Source organism: Anastrepha obliqua, chromosome 4 (genome assembly GCF_027943255.1).
Source record: "Anastrepha obliqua isolate idAnaObli1 chromosome 4, idAnaObli1_1.0, whole genome shotgun sequence".
Classification (NCBI taxonomy): Eukaryota; Metazoa; Arthropoda; class Insecta; order Diptera; family Tephritidae; genus Anastrepha; species Anastrepha obliqua.
Window position 1 is genome coordinate 48,143,032 of NC_072895.1, and position 13,249 is coordinate 48,156,280.

Genomic DNA, 13,249 nt, shown 5'->3' on the forward strand with positions numbered 1-13,249 from the left:
TGTTATATTCTTTGTAACTGTTCTGAATAATAACTATTTATTGAAGAAAAAAAATCGTTGCAAATGTTTTAAGGTTTACAAATAGTCCACCACACTTTGTTGGATATCTAGCACAGTTTTTATTAATAAACTACCACAAATTTGACAGCACAGGTTCACTCATGTGCAAAAAAATTGCTGAAAGACTGAAGAGCCTCAAGAGAATAATGAATGAAATGCGGTCTCAGTATTTTGTGCCGCGTAAAAGTAGACGGTGGCCTTAAATTAGACGGTGTAAAGAAAAAGTTATTTTTTGTGCATATTTGTACCTGAAACGAATACGACAAAGTAATATTAATAATAATGCAAATACAATATTTTTTAAAAATAAAATTTGCATTTGAGTGAAGTGTGTAGAAATAACTGTTTACCAAATAAATATATACAATACAGATTGTTAATTAAAATTAAATAAATAATTCATTGAAGTAAATACACATGCACATCTCACAAATGAAAGCAATGCGGTCTCTTGCTTCCAATTTGTGAATAACTTTTAACTCTGCAGAATACATACATACATATATGTGTTCGTATATCTGAACATCACGGTTGCCGTTTGCAATTTTTTTTGGACCAATAAAATGTGCCAGAATTATTATATCGAAGAATGTGGTTGCTTTTTGTTGTTTTATATCGAGAAAATATGCCATTTAGTTTTTATTACGTTTTTCTCTTTTACATATTGCATACAAAGTTGATAAAAAATGCATATTAAATGTTTTTCAAAGTAATATTTATAATATAATATTTACTTTATATTATATATGTATATAAAGAAAAATTCAATATAAATATATTTTAATTAAAAATAAGGCACTTTCTAAAGGGAGATCAATTTATAGGCATCGGACTTAAAATTGAAATAAAATAACGAAAATGCAAATTGATTGGGCAATCATTATTAGTTTTGTGCAGAACCATTCATGACATTTATTTTTTGAAGATAATCCCTTTCAAATGCTGGCCGCCACTGCGCCGAAATTGGGCCATCCGTAAACACCAATTTTGAATGATTCGCTGGAGGGCTTCGGTCGGTATCTCGTGAATAATTTTAGTAATGTTGGCTTTCGATGCCTCAATCGAAGCTAGTTTATCCACAAAGTTTATATATATCACCACATATAAAAGTCCAAATGTGTGATATCACACGAACTTAGTGGCCAGTCCGCTGGTCCGAAACGAGAGATAAATTGTTCACCGAAGTGAATCCATTGTTTCATGCGCTATATGACAAGTAGCGCAGCTCTGTTGGAACCAAATGTTGTGGAGATCACAGGCTTCGATTCGCTTCAACTTATATGGTTTTCCAATTTCAAGATTTTCAATATCGGTTCGATTTAAATAGCAGGTTTTTTTTCATTTGGGCTGAGAGTTCTACATAAAAACTTCGTACAGCACATTTAATATGTTTCCGATGAGTATCGGAGCAATTAATATTTTATAAATTTCTCTCGGCTCGGAAACCTATAAACATTTTGTAAATGGGCACACATTTCTCTTAATTGTTAAAATTCGTATACCTTAAACTAACGACAATCGTAACATATTCACTGTGCATATAATTGGCAAGGCCAAGTTCAAAGTTAACGTCCAAAACTGAATAGAAATATAGAAGCCGCCCAATTTAAAGAGTCGCAATTAAGTACAAAAATCGAGGAAGCGAAACTATGACACGAAGTGGATAATAACCTAACCAAAGCTGTGTGAAATGGCCCATTTTAAAACGAATTGAACAAAACTTAAAAAAATGAACCAAATTCGATTCATTTAGACCAAAACGGCAATCGTGGTGGCTACGCGCATTAAAAAACTAGCGAAATTTCGAAACTTTTTATTTCGAAGAGTAGTTCCTAGCAAACGAAGTTAAATTTTTCAATAAAAATGAACCTGTTAATAATATAATATCTGAAAATGTGTAATATAAATTAAGAATATAGTCAAAAGTTTTAGATTTTTAGGCCAATATATATACAGTTTGTGAAGAAAGTGTCTCTGCAAGAGGAAAATATTATTTTTCAAGTTTTATTTTGAAAATAAATTATTCCTTTATTAAAACCAAATTTTACTTTAAATTAATATGGTATTTAGAATTATATGGCAATCAGAGACAGATTTCGAAAACAATGAATGCTATCACTTAGTTTAATGCTATCATTATTGGAATTCATCAATGCGTGACCCCTGCATTATTTTAATGCTGTCAATGGTCCATAAAGTGTTTTTACAATTATTTTTTATCAGCTTTGTCAAATTCTTGGAATGCAAAACTCTTAAATTTTAAATGACTATGTCTTCTGTCACTTTGCTCTCATTGGTAGTTGTGTCAGTCAGCTGGTGATGTTTGACGTACATTGACCCATGGTACAACAATCTTCCTCTTCTTCTTGACGTCGCGATAACCGCTTACACGACTTTGGCCGAGTTTAACAAAGCGCGCCGGTCATTTCTTCCTGGTGCTAACCGACGCCGCTTGGAACACCAAGTGAAGCCAAGCTCTTATCCGTCATATCTTTCCAAGACAGAGACCTTCGTCTACCTACAAACATTTCGATATATTTTGATAGAATGATAGTTTACAAGATTGTGTTACGTAACAACAAATAAATAAGCTAAACGTCATAAACCAAGCTTGGACATATGGTAAACAAACTGCTTCGACACATTAGTGATTTTGTTTTGGTATCATATACTTTTGGTTTTGTGAAAATGTCTGATTTTGTGCCGAATAATCGTCATTTGCGGGAAGTGTTGATTTTCGTCTTTCATTAAAAAAAAAAAAAAAACCTGAAGCGCATCGAGAGCTACAAAAAGTTTATGGAAATGCTGCTTTAAGTGAAACAACGTGTCGAGATTGGTTCCGTCGCTTCAAAGACGGTAATTTTAATGTTGACGACCGTCCGCGTGAAGGAAGGCCAAAAACCTTCGAAGACGCTGAATTGGAGGCATTGCTCAATGAGGATCCGTGTCAAACGCAAGATGAGCTTGCTTCAGTGCTAGGAGTTACCCGCCAATCCATTTCCAAACGATTGCATGCTTTGGGCATGATTCAGAAACCAAGGGATGTTGAACGTCGTTTTTTCGCCTGTGAACAACTGTTCCAGCGGCAAAAAAGGAAGGATTTTCTTCATCGTATTGTAAGGGGTGATGAAAAATGGGTTTGTTACAGCAATCCAAAGAAAAGAAAGTCATGGGGACTGCCCGGCCATGTTTCTACGTCGTCGCCTCGGCCGAATATTCACGCTGCGAAGGTTATGCTATGTATTTCGTAGGACCAAGTTGGTGTTATTTATTATGAACTGTTAAAACCATGCGAAACCATCACGGGGGGTCGGTATCGACTTCAATTCATGCGATTGAGCCGAGCACCACGCGAGAACCGGCCGCAATATGCGGAAAGGCATGAACAAGTGATTCTACTGCATGACAACGCTCGGCCTCACGTTGCCAAACCCGTTAAAACCTACCTGGAAACACTGAAATGGGAAGTCCTACCCCACCCGCCATATTCTCCAGATATTGTGCAGTCCGATTATCACCTGTTCCAATCGATGGCACATGGTCTAGCTGACCAGCAGTTCCACTCATATGAAGACAACAAAAAATGGCTTGAGGATAGCCTAAAAAGAGGAACAGTTTTACCGCGACGGTATACGAGATCTACCAGAAAGAAGGGAAAAAGTAGTAGCCAGCAAAGCTGTGTTTACCGGCCGTTGGACAATCGACCTTTCAGAGAAGGAAACTGTTAAGCACTTTTACTGTAAATGTTCAGGCTTCGCAACTAGTCGATTAAGGTCACTGGTGCTCCTTTCTTCGACAACCTGGGGTAGTGCGCTAACCTAAATTCTGCCTACAAAAATGACATAGATAAAGAAGAGTTAGAAGATCCTAATGCCGCGGCAATCATTGTTCTTCTATAGTTTTTGGTCAGTTCTCACTGATTTCAAGAGCCTGAGTGTGTCTCATAGTGGATAACTGCTACAACCTAACCTTACCTAAATTTTACGCACTATATTTAATATTTTTTAGTAAACATGTAACTTCGAATAATACAAGTAATTCTACTAAATATAAGAAACAATTATTTTGCTAAGTCAACGATTTATTTACAAAAAAGAACGTAAGCAATTATTTTTCACCCTTGCAAAAATACTTTCTTGACAAACTGTGTACACAAACATAACCATAAAAATTGCCCTAAAGAGCCACAATAAATGTAAGATGACCAATAAGTTTTTCAATAAATTGTTTGCTACTTTTGGCATATTCTGTGTTGTGTGATGCTAAATTAGTTCACTGGATAATATAAGCAATGATGGCATCTCTCCTCTACGTTGCCAGCAATAAATAATTGACGATCCAAACAAAAGTGTAAAAAAATTCAACAAAGAACAACGCACCCAGTGCTCGTGAATTTGAAAAAGTGAAACGTTAGCAAACAAAACAAAAAAAAAAAATCCAATCACACACACATTTAATAAAATAATTAAAGTGAACATTAGCAAAGGGGAAACATAGAAAACGAAAAGCTAAGCAGACGTTAAAAATTTGAACGCATCGAATAACAAAACAAATTAAAATAATAAATTACAAAACAAAAGCGCCAAAACCAACTTCACTACAGCCGAACAGAAAGAACTTTTGATTAACTTATATGTACATACATATGTATTTGTTTGTGTCTAAACTGGTTGCTCTCCAAGCACTTACATAGCGTAAATAAAAAATGAACAGACGCACAAAAACTTGCTTCGAGTAGAGGAAGAGGGAGAAAGCGTTGGCTCAATGCGCATTCGCAACGAGTGTTTAATGACTATAGGGCAAGGCATACGAAACAGGTAGCACAGCACAACAAAGCAAAAACAATAAGTGCAATGTATTTTTGCTTTTTGAACCTAGAATGTCAAAATATATAAACACAGATTGACAGTTTAGAGTAACTTAAACACAATTCCACAATTTAGAGACCAAAAATATATAGAAAAATATTAAAATTGCAACCCTACTGCTGCTACCTGTTTAATGTGCCCTGTTGCAGGGCTTGTTCGAGTTGAAATCACAGCCGCTGGATTGCACCATTTTTTAAAGTATCGTGTTCGATGCGAAGTTTTGGCAAAATTAAAGCTTTTTAATAGTCAAAAATTCGCGAAAAGTCTCATACAAATTATGTTTATGCGATTGCTTCAATATTTTCTTTATCATTTTCAAACGTAAATTACCGTCAATATCGAAATTATCAAGGAAAATATTTATAGAAATTTCGATTATTTGTACTTACCTTCACCTACAAATCTATGCAAAATAGATCCCTAACATGAGAAAAGTGTTCGGGTTGCAAACATTTATAAGAGCTGCAGTATTGACTCGAACGAGCCCACAGTTAAGCTCGCTTAAAGGTCACACACATATTTACATGTATGATTTTGCAAGTGAAGTTTTCAACTTTGTGTTTTAGATGATATGAAAAATGATGAAACAATCATTCGCCGTAGCCGAATGGGTTGGTGCGTGACTACCATTCGGAATTCACAGAGAGAACGTAGGTTCGAATCTCGGTGAAACACTAAAATTAAAAAAAAGATTTTCTAATAGCGGTCGCCTCTCGTCAGACGATGGCAAACCTCCGAGTGTATTTCTGCCATGAAAAAACTCCTCATAAAAATACCTGCCGTTCGGAGTCGGCTTGAAACTGTAGGTCCCTCCATTTGTGGAACAACATCAAGACGCACACCACAATTAGGAGAAGCTCGGCCAAACACCCAAAACAGGTGTATGCGCCAATTATATATATATATATATGTATATTTTACAAAATTATAAACATTACATTTTAATTAGAGCAGGCTAGAAAAATTACATGAAGAAAGAACTAAAATTTCGAGACTAAATAACAAAAAAATGCTGAATCAAGTAACGAAAATGGTAATCTGGCCATACTGGTGCTAATACGACGTCACTCATTGTCAAATAATTATGTTGAGAGCAAAGTAACGGTAGCATGATAGGCGCCATCTCATTATTCTTTCCATCATGGTTTTGGTGTTTCAAAGTTCGAATCACGTGGTGAACGGAGTGAGAAAATTGGAGAAAAAACCATGAAAACGTGCGTTTGGATGTTTTTACACCCCTATTCTTAAAATCCTGATATGCTGGAGACTTCAACCTTTACTCAAATTAAAACTTGAATCTTACATAATAAAGACTCCATAAGAAGTTCGAAAAAAATAAACCACTTGAAAAAAAATGCGGCTGACCCTCTAAGGTCCCGTGATAGTGATCGAATTTCAATTTATTCAGAGCCAAGCTCATGATTGCTCGCGATTTTTAAGGTCACTGATTACAAATCCGATGCCAATTTTTGAAAATTGAAAATGGCGGTTTCAATATGGCGGTTGTAAAATGAAAATGTTGCACTAAGGTTATGAAACTGAAGATTCGGAGATTTTTGGTTTCGCCGTTTACCGCCAGAAAAGCTCTCACGTGACCATTTTAATTTTATCTGAAGCCTACATATGTGAATGAATGAATATAAATGAGGGATGCACTTCAACCACACGGTCTTTTATGCTCACTACCATCACAGTACCTCGTCCAAACTCAGTCTCATCAATAAACCTGAGATGGAGCTGTAGTGGTCTGATAGGATAGAAAGAAATCTGTTACGATATCTAATCTTTCTTCGCGCTATAGGATCATATCCGAGAAGAAGGTGTTTTGGAGGAGGATTGTGTAACAGTAGAATGTTTTTTTCTTGGTCAAATAGTCACATATAAGATGATATGCGTAAGCCAAGGCACTATCGTGCATCCACTGAAGCCACAGAGTTTCGGCTTTGCCGGACGAAAATTCGCCCTTAAATGCATTAGTGCGTTTACATAATACTCCGTATTTTTAATGTATGGCCTTATGGAAGAAATTCGGAGTGAACCGCATGGGAGTCACAAAAATCTGTTAAAGCAGTCCTGATTTTGGATTGACTTGACGTTTTTGTTTTTGGATTTTAGTTAGCTTGAGAAGTGCCATTCCGATGAGAGTTGGCTCTTTCCGATTCCATATCATAGATCCATCCATGCCTCATCATCTGCGAATGCGAACGATAATGTACGGTACATAAATAATTTATGATTGTTTGCGGGACATCTTGTGTTGTTTTAAATAAACATAAATGAACTTGTGCCTGAATTTGTCACTGCTCTTAAATTCTTGTCCTTAAGCGGGTTTTAGAGCCTTTACAGATTTACTATGTATACGCTTATTATGGCATCATATTTCGCTCGTTATTAGCTTTTCTTTTAATAATTTCATATCATTTAATCGCTTACATTGCATTATGAATTAATTAACGGCTTGAACTCTTACCTGTATATACATATGTATGTACCTTTGAAAGACAGAGCACACAATAAGCTGAGTGGAGTACTACTATTTATGCTCTCACATATAACGTGTCTATTAAATTATTGTTTACTTAAAATTTAATTACGTTTTACTTCAGAAGCAAGGAAAAAAAAACAAAAAGTAATTGAAAAATTAATATAAAAAAGCAACCATAAAAATGACATCGACGTCGACAATCAAAAAATTCACATTCGTATTTGATGTGATATGTGCGGTAAGTTAAATTTACATTTTAATTTTTTTGTTTTTATTTTTTATTAAATAAGCAATTATTTAGGTATTATATATGTACATATGTGTACTTAAAAACAATTTTTATGTGCACAAAGTGGAAGTTATGAACAAATCGATAAATTAAAATTAGTATTCGTAAATTTGGCTTGAAGCAACAAAGGTGGGTTTTGATTAAAAGGTAATGCTTTTTTTTACAATTCCGATGGTTCTTAAAACGTGTTTAAAGCCAAAAAAGTAAAAAGATAAAAAATATTTAAAAACATGTTTCAAAAACTTTATCTTTAACTTTTTCTCTAAGCCGAAATATTTGGGAAAAAATGAAGTCGTATTTGAATATACATTAAGATATCTTCATTGATGATTGCAAACGTATATCAGACGTCTTACTCCTTAGAAATGGAAACAAAGATTATATCACAAATTACAAGCCAATTTCTAAATTATCTTATGTTGCTCTAAGCTCTTTGACTTTTAGTCCTATCCTACTAATACTCGTGTGAAAGTTTGTATCGGGTGTTATTTTTAGCTGCATGAGAAATGTCGATATCGATATCGATAACTATGTTTTGACAGCTGAAAATGGCAAACTGTTTTCACATTTCTGTTCAGTAAGGTTTGACAAGTCATCATGAATTAACGCCAAAACAATGCTTGCAAATTGTGGAATTTTTTTTGTGTATCCTTGTTCACTCCGCTCGGGAGCATAAGGCCTTGACACGATTATTCCACTGTTCACGGTTCTGGGCTTTTGTTTTGCGCCGTCCCATGTGATGTTGGCATCAGCTAGTTTCCGCAACATCGAACTTCGCCAAGTGATCTTTGGTCGACGGCGACCTCTGCTCCCTTGCGGGTTCCAGTCCAGTGCCATCCTCGTAATGCTATCTGGTGGTTTTCTGAGCGTGTGATCTATCCATCGCCACATTCGGCGTTTGATGTGCCATAGGATGAGCTCCTCATTCGTTAATCTCCACAGCGCTTTGTTGCTGATGGTGTTCAGCCAGAATATTCTACAGATGATGCGGAGGCATTTGTTGACGAGAGATTGTAGCCTTTTTGTGATGATGTTGGAGACCAGTCACGTTTCACTTCGGTACAACAATACAGACTGCACACATGAGCTGAATATTCGCAGTTTAGTGCGCCTGGAGATTTGCGAACTCACCCATACTGTATGCATTCGTCCGAACGCCGCCCTTGTTTTGTTTAGCCTGCAGTTGACATCTTCTTCTGCTCCTCCGTCTGTCGTGATAGTGCAGCCGAGGTAGCAGAAGCTTTCGACAAATTTCACCGGACACTTGTCAACTATTTTACGTCTTGCTTTGTTGTGGTTGACTCTCATAGCCTTTGTCCTGGCGATGTTGACCTCTAGTCCGACAGTGCGTGCCAGCGTGACTAGTCTGTCCGCCTTCGCTTGCATGTTGGTGAGTTTCTGAGAGTGGAGGCAAATGTCAACGGCGAAGTCCAGGTGCTCAAGATGTCTGTTGAAACTCCATATGATGCAGGGTCAATTGGCTTATAACGATCTATGTAGGACGATGGCGAAGAAGGAAGGGCCATTGGGGTCAAGCCTGAAATTGTGGAAATTTACTTTGAAAAAAAAAAAAAAATCGGTTGGGGAAGTTCATAGAGCGAAGTGTTGAAGAAGACGGCAAAATACATATCGGTTCGCCGTCGTTCTCAACTTATTGATCTTTGCCCTTCGACTACGTAGAAAATTTTACATCGATCTTGGCTTATGTGCCTATAAAATACAGCTCGTGCAAGAAGGTTTATTATTCAGATTTTATTGAAGAAATAGAAAAAATTGGACTGATCGAATGGACCATGTAACTCGTAGCCACGGCGGACATATAACATATTCAAAATATAATTGCCATGAAATTATCTATCTGATTATAATAAAAAAATTCAATCCAACAATATTTCTGTGTCGTATTATCATTTTAAGTTCTCAAGCTTTAAAAAAATATCCGATATATACAATACATATGTTTGTAGAGTTTGGACGTTTGTGGCTTAATCACGCGGAAACGAGTCAACTGATTTCTGTGAAATTTTGCACACATTTAGCTTATGACCTGGACTGGGACATGGGCTAAGTTTTTAAAGAAAATTAAGGAAAAATTTCATAAATATCGGTTGAGTACTGTAGACACCAATAAAAGACACACACATTCATTGTTACATACATATAAAGTTGACTACTCGGGACTGGTCTGCTTAATGCACATCACATATGTTTGTATGTAGGACCACTAACAAATTTGCTGGATGCGAAGCAACTTCACAATACAAATTCAACACAATTTTAACAAATAACAGTTCAATTTGTTATTAGAGTCAGTGACCATTAACGGCAAGGACCTTTCAAGTTTATATATGAAGAGTTACGTCTAAAGAAAATACGCCATACATACATATGGATGGTATGTATAGTATGGAAGATATAGGGTTTTCTAACAACAGGTGTTACAGGTGAATGGATTGCGCTATCGAGAGATGATTAACGATTTTTTATGACCGGAATAATGTATGGTAAAGATCTGGACAACGTTTATTTTCAACAAGACGGCGCACAAGCAACGAAACCATTTTACGCGAAAAGTTTTAGGACCGAAGAGGTGATCACAATTGGCCACCGAGATCTTGTGATTTAACACCTTGTGACTTTTTTCTTTGGAGCCACGTGAAAGAGAAGGTCGACGCCAACAGCCCAGGGTCGATTCAAGACCTCAAAGATGGAATTCGTGGGGCTGTCGAGGACACAGGGCAGCCACTTTGCAATTCGGTTATGGAAAATTTGCTGAAAAGGATATTGGCATGTAAGCGTGGCCGTAGTGGTCATTTGCCTGATGTTATTTTCCACTATTAACGGCATACCTTCCTCTTTATAATGAAATAAACATCCGATCATTTATATTAAAAAATAGCATTTTTCTTTGAATATCAAAATAACACCTCTTATTAAAAAACCCTATAGTTAAAAAGTATGTAAAATATGTAAAAATATGTGTAATGGAATTATGCATATGTTTTATATTTAAAAATAGGGGCGTATTATTGAAATGCATTCTCCAATAAGCAGTAAAGTCAATAAAGCATTTCGAAGAATGTCATACGCGTCTACTACACTAGTAAATATACATTTGAATGGTTCTGCAAACAAGGCAACGACAAAAGAAATAACATACTTACATACATACGAGTATGTATGGCAACAGATAATGTGAATCATCACTTTCTCAGTTCCTTTTATTTTTGCTGGTTAAAAAAAAAAAAATGAAAAATAAAAGACTAAACGAAATATGCATGCATACATACAATAAAAAACACAAAAACATAAATGCTTTGTGATACAGAAGAGTTGGAAATCGTACTGTATTGAATTGAATTGAAATTTTCAAATCTTTTTGTATTCCCTCAGAGGACTATAAAAAACGAGAGTTTTGGCACACCTTACAAAAAGGGTACAAGAGCAGTTCTAGAATGAGCAACTGATCTTGCTAAGATGGTGTTTACCTGGTTACCGAAATTAACGCGCAAAAGAATGATTCATTGATGGATGTGTGGCTTAGCAGCCTTTTCATATCTCTAATGGTATATCTTGCATTTCATGTCAAAAAAAAATTAGGAATCCTTTAACTAAATGCAACTCACAGTTGGACAGAAAAACAAACGCCGAGCAAATACCAAGACATGTGATGTTGTAAAGACAATCGGCCCTTCGTTGAGCAGCGCCGATTACGAGAGCTTCACGAACTAAGTCATTTTGGATGTCAACTCAAAAATGATAGAATACCAGATTTGGTCATTAGCTATGCCATGGAAATTGTATAGAAATACAAGTAAAAACACTCTTAATCTTTCTAGTTTTTTGACAGGCACCCGAGGTGCTGGTTTGACAGCCACCTAGGTGTGTAATGGGGTGAGTGCTTGGACTTTTTGCTTGAGCGTAATGGGGGGGAGGGGTTTATATGCCAAATTAGAATTTGTATGGTAACATTAAAGCAAACATAGAAAGTACAAAGTAATGTCTTTGGTTTGGAAAATTTACCATAAGATATATTTTAAATATATTTCTTAGCTATAATAATGTTTTTTTATTGAGAAATGTCTAAATTTGTACCTAATTTTTTAGACTTTTTGATACGATTTTCTATTGAATGAAATTATTTTTTATGCAACCGTGTTACCTAAAAGAGCACTTTCGAATCAGGTGATCCCTGTGGGCATTTTTTGACGATCGGCTGAGAGTACAACAGCACATTTGTGCCCTCTCATTTCATACGAATCCTTACGCTCTTCCCATTAGTCGTTGCTTAGATGGCAAGAAAGTAACTTGAGCAGTGGCTGCATTAATTTTTTCCTTTATGACCGCCGAGTTCTATTGTAAACAAAAAGCTGTCATCACACTTATTACGTCAGCAAATCAGACGTTTCCTTCAAATTTGATGTGGTCCGAATAACGGCTTGATGTTGGTCACATTTTTGCATTTTGTACATTGTGAGCTTACTGTTGAATATCTTGATTTTTACATTACCAGAATTGCTTAGGATCTTTCAAGGGTCAATATCAACCACTTGTGGCACATGGGAGCACTTAGATCATGCGAATCTCCTTAGGTATTGGCAAATTAAGTTATCAATTTCACAACGTAAGTTCCTATTCTTGTCATTTTCTGAAATGTATTCACCATCGGATTTTATAGCTCATCATTTCAAGCGCCAGCCTAATAAACGTTTTGCAATTAAAGCTAAGAGAACATCTTGCGTATAAGTAACATCACTAATTTAATGTTGAATTAGGTTTAACAATCATCATTTCTGACGTAGCCCATTTTCATCTTGAAGGCTATGTCAACAAACGAAATTATCGCTTGTGCGGAACGAAAAACCCGCACAAGATTATCGAAAGCCCAATGCATCGGTTCTATGTTACGGGATGATCCAGATTTATATCCGGCCAAAGACTGCCATTCCAACTAAATGGAGAATGTTTATGCTGTTACAACAAAAACAACAAACGGACTGAATGTTTTGGATTTTAGAATGTCTATGGTAGCGGCCGCTGTAGCCGAATAGGTTGGTACGTGACTACCATTGGGAAGTGCTCCGGTTCGGATTTCCGGCCATGAAACACAAAAGAAAGGAAAAGACGGGAGACAATATCAATCCTCCGAGTGTATGTTTGCCATCAGAAAGCTTCTCATAGAGAACCAACTGCCGCTCGGAGGTAGCATAAAACTGTAGGTCCTCCATGTGGGCAAAAACATCAAGATGCACACAACAAATTGATGGAGGAGCTCGGTCAAACACCCAATAAAGGGTGTAAGCGCCAATTAAATTTATATATATTATATTTATATTTTTATTTTGGGAGCCTGGGTGCCTCATGAGCTCAACGAAGAAACAAAGAAAGTCGCCTTCAAATTGCTTCTCAACATCTCGCCAGTCATCGAGCAACACGCCGCCATAAACTGCGCTTTTTGTACCGAATCGTCACGGAAAATGAAAAGTGGTGCCTATACATCAATATGAAGCAAAGAACGGAGTGGGTGGCTCCAGGAGATATACCAAA

The 13,249-nt window shown here is 36.3% G+C and overlaps 1 protein-coding gene across 2 annotated transcripts in view; it reads left to right on the top strand.

The window, feature by feature from the left end:
* The first annotated feature begins 239 nt into the window (after positions 1 to 239).
* Positions 240 to 13,249, top strand: part of LOC129243458 (protein late bloomer) — a 43,368-nt gene continuing 30,358 nt past the window's right edge. The window contains exons 1-2 of one of the 2 annotated variants that reach the window (XM_054880496.1): positions 240 to 327; positions 7,535 to 7,651. In XM_054880496.1, coding sequence (XP_054736471.1) covers positions 7,595 to 7,651 — 57 coding nt within the window. In that variant the 5' untranslated portion in view covers positions 240 to 327; positions 7,535 to 7,594. The remainder of the gene's footprint in view (positions 328 to 7,534; positions 7,652 to 13,249) is intronic. The other variant, XM_054880497.1, reaches the window with a different exon arrangement.